The sequence below is a fragment of the Ovis canadensis genome, chromosome 14, assembly GCF_042477335.2.
Source record: "Ovis canadensis isolate MfBH-ARS-UI-01 breed Bighorn chromosome 14, ARS-UI_OviCan_v2, whole genome shotgun sequence".
Classification (NCBI taxonomy): Eukaryota; Metazoa; Chordata; class Mammalia; order Artiodactyla; family Bovidae; genus Ovis; species Ovis canadensis.
The window spans coordinates 67,391,747-67,398,881 of record NC_091258.1 but is presented as its reverse complement, the minus strand read 5'-3'; the positions used below and the strand labels follow the sequence as shown (position 1 = coordinate 67,398,881).

General features: G+C 46.8%; 1 protein-coding gene across 1 annotated transcript; it reads right to left on the bottom strand.

The window, feature by feature from the left end:
- Nucleotides 1–1,588: 1,588 nt before the first annotated feature.
- On the bottom strand, nucleotides 1,589–6,639 carry C5AR2 (complement C5a receptor 2). The gene is made up of 2 exons (XM_070289299.1): nucleotides 6,065–6,639; nucleotides 1,589–4,193 (listed from the first exon to the last, which is right to left on the bottom strand). The coding sequence occupies exon 2, from the start codon at nucleotides 4,176–4,178 to the stop codon at nucleotides 3,165–3,167; it is 1,014 nt and encodes a 337-aa protein (XP_070145400.1). The 5' UTR covers nucleotides 4,179–4,193; nucleotides 6,065–6,639; the 3' UTR covers nucleotides 1,589–3,164.
- Nucleotides 6,640–7,135: the final 496 nt, after the last annotated feature.

The window sequence follows — 7,135 nt, the reverse complement described above, 5'->3', positions numbered from 1 at the left end:
ATGTATTAATTATTAATACATTGATGTGTTCAGTTCCATCCACTCGCTCAGTCGTGTCCTACTCTTTGCGACCCATGGACTGCAGCACGCCAGTCGTCCCTGTCCATCACCAACTCCCGGAGCTTGCTCAAACTCATGTCCATCGAGTCAGTGATGCCAGCCAACCATCTCGTCCTCTGTCGTCCCCTTCTGTCTTCAATCTTTCCCAGCATCAGGGTCTTTACATTGATGTATTATAATTCACAATCATTAATGTAATCTATTCATGTAAAATTCACCCTATAACTCATTAATGAATAATACAATTCAACTTCCAAGCTTTCTGTCTTGAAGGTCCTAGGTTCTCCAGAGACAAACACAGGGATTAGATAGTCGGTGAATGTTGAATGAATGACTACTTGCAGGAGAAAAGTGACTCCTCTTTAGTCCTAGATGGGTCAGTCATTGCAGCACTGAGCCTCAGTTTCCCTATTTATAAAACGAAGATAATGCCTACTTTTCAATTGTTGAGAAAAACAAATGCAAAAGTATACATACATAAAGTAGCTAAACTTTTTTCACTATTATACATATAGGCGCTTGATAAATGTTTGTTAAGTAGCTCAGTCGTGTCCAACTCTTTGCGCCCCGTGAATTGTAGCCTACCAGGCTCCTCCCTCCATGGGATTCTCTAGGCAAGAATACTGGAGTAGGTTGCCATTTCCTTCTCTAGGGGATCTTCCCAACCAAATCTTTCATTTTTTATATCCTTCCCATCATTCTCCTTTTTCCTTTGGATAGCGTCTTGGTTAAGAAGGTACAACTTTCATTTCTAGAATCAGTTATAGGTACTGACGATACAGAAATGAACATAACAAAGGAGTTTATGTTTTGGTGAGGGAGACAGACACGTAGATTAAAATAAATATATAGAATGTCAAGCAGAACTGCATTTTCTATGAAGTAAAACAAAGCAGGGAAGGGACAAGGAATGCTGCTATTTGGTCCAGTGATAGTCAAGAGAAGACATCTCCCAGAAAGTAACATTTAGGCAAAGAGCTAAAAACAGTGTTGCAAGCCATGGGGATCCCTTGGCCAGAGCATTCAAGGCAGAGGAAGAAACAGAGGCAAAGACTGAGATAACCACATAACTTGGAGGGTTCAAGGGTCAGCAAGCAGGCTTGTGTAGTTGGATAAAGGTTGGAAAACAGTAGAGAATGAGGTGGGAGAGAGGAGGAGGATATAAGTGAGGACTTTGGCTTCCAATCTGAGTGCGGTGGAATCCATGGGCAGAGTTCCATGTGACTTAGATTTTAACAGAGTCCTCTGGCTCCCATGTGGGGAACAGCTTACAGGGATTCAAGATAAGAAGAGGGGCCCAAGGGAGAGGCTGCCACAATAGATGGCTGGACCAGGATGATGGTGGAGAAGATTGATGCTTTAAGATCGAATCTGCAAGGATTGGCTAATAAATTGGTCATGGACTGTGAATATGAGAGAAACGGAGGTGGCCCAAGGTTCTTGGCCGGAGTGCCTGGAAATAGAGTTGCCATCAACTGAGATGGAAAAGACGCAGGAGGACGGCTGAAAGAGAAAATCCATACTTCTCTTTTGAGCATATTAAGTTATTTATTCTACAATGAGTTGGGATGTCAAGGGGTAAGATGTATGTAACTATTGAATCCTTAGGAAGCAATTAGAACATCGAGGGGTCAATTCTTATGTCATTATCAAAAAAAGAAGGGGAAGAAATTGACTAACATCTGCTTAAAATGTACAAAAGAGAAGTACAATTTTTTTAATGAAAATGAGAGAAAGAAAACAACAAATATGAAATTAGGAAGAAAATAACAAACTACCAATGCTAAGGATTGAGTAGAAAAGGTGAAACTAGTTCTTGGGAAACCTTCTAATTGGAACCCTAAAGAACTTGATACATTCATGCTAAAAATAAACAAAAACCGAAGAAGAAACTTGAGAGCAAAAGGAGGAAGTTACAACGAACCAAAAGCAAGGCTCTTTTTCATGGTCAAAGGACTTCTATGGACAGTTGCTCAGAAAGACTCTAAAAGGTTTCATGAAATTGATTCTTTTTAACAAGAAGTGACACTGATGCACTAAGAAAGGAAAACAAATCTGGAAAAATACAAAAGACTATTTACAAATGTACAAAGGACTCTCCTAAATGGCACCTGGCCCCAATGGATTACCAGCAAGATTTCTTCCAACTTTTTGTCCCAGGACAGGATTCACTTGATAAGGCAATTTTGGATCATGCATGAGAATTCTGGTGGTTTAGTCTCTTAAATTATGTCCAACTCTTGTGACCCCATGAACTGCAGCCTGCCAGGCTCCTCTGTCCTCTGTCCATGGGATTTCCCAGGTAAGAATACTGGAGTAGGTTGCCATTTCCTTCTCCGTGAGAATGCTGAATAAAATATCAAAAAATAAAATATGTGTTGTTGACCTAAGACGTGTCCCTGTATCAGATTTTTTTTTTAAGCAAGAAAAAGATCTCCATCATTGGGGTAGCTCACAATCTAGTTGGAAGAAAACTCTGTACACAAACGTAGTTTGGCTCTTTTTAAAGTTTGGGAAGGGTGGAGGCGAGACAGAAGTTAAACTAGCCCAGATGTTGTCCTTGGAAATTTTACAGGTTAGCTGGGAACGTTTGTTCCAGAAACTTGGAGAACAGAATGTTCTGTTCCCCAGGAAGGGGACTGAATCAGGGAGACCTCCCTGGAGGGAGTACTATTTGAAGAAGGCATTGAAGGAAATTTTCAGTGATCGAGAGCATGGATACTAGAGTCAGGTAAACATGGGATCCAATCTCAGCTCTACAATTTCCTTGTGTGTGTGATCTTGGGCAAATGACCTCTGGGTTGTTGTAAGAATTACCTTAAAGGAGAAACTGTGTGTAAAGTGCTGTCCTGGAGTTAAGAAGGTATCACTACAATGTGATTTCAAAGATCTGAACAAGTGATATTCTAGAGCAACCTTGTCCAATAGAACTTCCTGCAATGATGGAAATGTTTTATATCTGCACGGCACATGGCAGGGGCATAACAAATGTTTGTTGAATGAATAAAAACAAATGACAATATCATTAAGCTCCTCGATCCAGCTATGCCTGAAGCCTGTCTTGCAAAATGGGATAGGAGGATAGAAACCGATTTCCCCCTGGCCTACACTTCCATCTCTGAGACCAGGTCGTGGCTAGTCGATTTCTTGCTGACCATACTTTCATCCTCACTCTGTGGCTCCTTCAGGGCCCAGCGACATGCAGCTGGCAGAGACTGGCGGAGTTGAGCCTGCCCAAAATAGAGGAAAAGCACGGGATTGAGGCAGCTGTGAGCAAGGGCCAGGCCCACCACCAAGGGTTCAGCCCGCAGGGCCTGGGCCAGGAGGGTGGAGTGTGGGGCCGCCAAGGTGAGTATCAATCCCAGCGCGTGGTAGGGGGCCCAGCAGACAAAAAACCCCACCACGACGGCCAGGCCCAGTGGCCAGCGGCGTCGGGTAGCACGACACAGAAGGGCACCATGGCAGACGACCACGACCACCAGCGGCGCCAGGAAGCCAAAAATAAACCGGGCGGCCGTCACTGAATTTTCAGCCACAGTCGAGCCACCGTAGTCCACCACACACTCCAGCCGGTGCGGGAAATGCTCCTGATGCAGCCGGCGGTAGATGGCTGAGGGCACAGTGAGCAGCAGGGCCAGCCCCCAGCATGTCCCACAGACTGCCCGCACCCTGCACGCCCGCCCGGCTGCCCCCCACCAGGTGGGCCTGCGGGCCAGCAAGCAAAGGTCCATGCTGAGAGTGGCCAGGAGGAGGACGCTGGCATACATGGAGAGCAGGATGACAGAGGGCAGGGTCCGGCAGCCCGCTGCCCCGTACAGCCAACGGCCCTTGTGGGCGACTGACACCGCCAGGATGGGGAGAGACAAACAGCAGAGCAGGTCTGCTACGGCCAGGTGGAGGAACCAGATGGCACTGACCCTCTGGCGGGCCTCTTTCCAGGTCACCCAGGCCATCATGGCATTGCCCGGCACCCCCACCAGGAAGACGGCGGCATACAGCAGGAGTGGGGTCGAGTGGAGGAGGTCAATGGAGATGCAGGAGCTGTCAGCGCAGTCCACTGGGAGATCCGGAAGGTCGCTGTAATCCCCATACTCGTTGCCAAGAGAAGTGTTCTCCATCCAGGCTGCAGACACCTGGGAAGGCGAGCAATGGTGTGAAAACTCAAGAGACGAAAACTGTCAGGCCCTCGGAATCCTAGTGGATAGGAACCTCAGCCCATTAGCATCTCGGAAACCAGGACAGGACAACGTTAGAACTCCAGTGCAGGGCCTCCCTGGTGGCCCAGTGGTAACGAATCCACCTGCCAATGCAGGAGACACGGGTTCGATCCCTGGTCCGGGAAGATCTCACATGCCACTAATCCCGTGCTCCACAACTACTGAGCCTGTCTGTGCTCTAAAGCCCAGAAGCCACAATTACTGAGCCCGTGATCCGCAACAAGAGAAGCCACTGCAATGAGAAGCTGGGGCTCCGGAACGGAAAAGTAGTCCCTGCTCACAGCAACTAGAGAAAAACCTGCAGAGCAACAAAGACTGAACATAGTCAAAATAAATAAAGCTATAAGAAAAAAAGAACTCCGGCACATTAGAATCTTGGAATTCTAAAATGTTACAGTGTAAGAGCCCCAGCTTATTAACATCTTGGAATTCTAGAATATTACCATGTTAGAATTCTAACATGCTAAAAATCTTAGAATTCCAAAATACTAAATTCTTAGAATTTAGTAGCTAGCTAGCCATTTATTGCTTGGCATTCTAGACCAGCCCCGTCCAATCGAACTTTCAATGTTGATGGAAATAGTCCATATCTGTGGTCCAATACAGTAACTGCCAGCCACACGTGGCTACCGAGTATTTGAAATGGGAGCCAGGGTAACTGAGAAACTAAACTTTCTATCTTATTTCATTTTCATTGATTTAAATAGCTACACGTGACTGGTGGCTCTAATGAAGCTCCAGAGCATTGACCACTAGCCAGTTAGCAAACTGGAACTCTAGAATCTAAACTATTGGAACTTGAATATTCATCGAGACAAATGTGAAAGTGTTAATCATTCAGTTGTGTCCGACTCGGTGTGATCCCATGGATGGCATGTAGCCGGCCAGGCTCCTCTGTCCATGGAATTCTGCAGGCAAGAGTACTGGAGTGGGCTGCCCTTCCCTTCTCCAGGGGATCTTCTCAACCCAGGGATCGAACCCAGGTCTCCTGCATTACAAGGAATTTTTAATTCCTTATAGTGGAACTTTAAATGAGGGGTCAAGGAAGGCCTCTCTGAGAAGGTGACATTTGAGCAAAACCAGAAAGGAGGGGATGGAGGGCAGGAGGAGAAGAGGGAGGATGGGGGAACAGAGGATGAAATGGTTGGATGACATCATCGACTCAATGGACATGAGTTTGAACAGACTCTGGGAGATAGTAAAGGACAAGAAAGCCTGGTGGGCTGCAGTCCGTGGGGTCAAAAAGAGTCAAACAGGGACTGGACAACAAGAAAGGAGGTGGGGAGGGAGCTGTGCCGTGATCTGGGAGAAGTGAATCCCAGGCAGAGGAAAGAGCCAGTGCAGGTGCCCTAAGGCGGGGACAGGATGGTACACGTTAGAACTCCATCTCCTGTGGAATAGATGGGAGGTAAAAACAGAGGTATCAGTGCCTATGTAGGCACTGTAAGCTCCTCATCTTTTATTCTGCATGGGATGGGAGCCATGGGAAGGTGCTGAACAGAGAAATGACATTGTCTACCATAGAATGAGAATCAAAACTACTACTACAACCCAGGTCTCCCGTGTTGCAGGCAGACTCTTTACCATCTGAGCCATCAGGAAATCCCCTTTCATTATTATCATTATTAAGCACCATCTAGTGAGTACTTTGTGTTCTGTGCCAGGCATTGCTCCAAGCCCCTTTACATATTATATCATTTAGTCCATACAACAACCCTCCAGTTTTCACATCATTGTTAGACCCATTCTGCAGACAAGAAAACTGAGGCCATAGAGAAAGAACTTACCGAAGGCGGCGCAGCTAAGCAAGTAACAGAGCTGAATTTCAAACTGTGTTAGTTAGTCCCGCTCTGAAACTCCAGGCCCTAGAACATCATCATCCAAAAGTCTTAGGTTCAGGAGAGTTGGAAGGCCGGACAGCCAGTGACCCTGAGCAGACCTGGCCTCTGTGACTCTGAGTGCACAGTTTTGGCCGGCTCTCTCTCTGGGTTTCCTCATCTGAGAAGCTAGTCACGGAGATGAGCCTACCTCACCAGTTTGGGGAGGCTTTGAAGAGTCAATATCTGTAAAGCTTGTGGCATGGATCAAGGGCTCAGGTAGAAAATAGACTCGTCCGCATGATGTCATGATAACCTGACCCTGCGGCTCTCTGCTGACTCTTTTAGGCTGACTGGCCCTCCGCAGGGCATCAGCTGGAGTTGACACAACAGGAAGGGCAGAAGGGAAGTTGGGGCACTCCCCTTCCACCCCTCCATGCCGAGTAGCTACTAAAAGGGCAAGCCATTGTGTGTGTGTGTGCGTGTGTGTATGAAGTTTAGCACCTCGCTTCCATATTATTTTCATCTCTAACATGAAGCTATGTGCAGGCTTTAAAAATTCAAACCCTCAGGACTTCCCTGTGTGGTCCAGTGGTTAAGACTCCACACTTCTTCAGCAGGGGGCAAGAGTTCAATCCCTGGTTGGGGAACTAAGATCCCACACATGCTATACAGCGTGCCCCAAAAAAGAAGAAGTATAGAATCTCAGGCCCATCCCCAGACCTACCAAATCGGAATCTGCATTTCAACAGAATAAAAATTCAAGCCCTCACCAGCTGTGTGGCTTTGGGCAAACCACCAAACCTCTCTTTGTTGCAGCTTCCTCGTCTTCAAAAATGAGAACAATAGACTCACCTTCGAGGGTGTTAGGAGAGTTCATCAACTTAATAGGCATGAAGAGCTGAGCGCATCCACCATGAGCGTTGGAAGTGTGTTGGCCGCTTAGCCCCAGATCCACGTGCACCCTCTCCCGACACCCTGAGACTCCACCCTTCCCAGGTCTTCCTGGTTCAAATCTGAGTTTTGCCTGTGTAAGCAACT

Bases quoted from the DNA above. Each gene is read 5' to 3' on its own strand.
- C5AR2 (XM_070289299.1), bottom strand. From the start codon at position 4,178: ATGGAGAACACTTCTCTTGGCAACGAGTATGGGGATTACAGCGACCTT.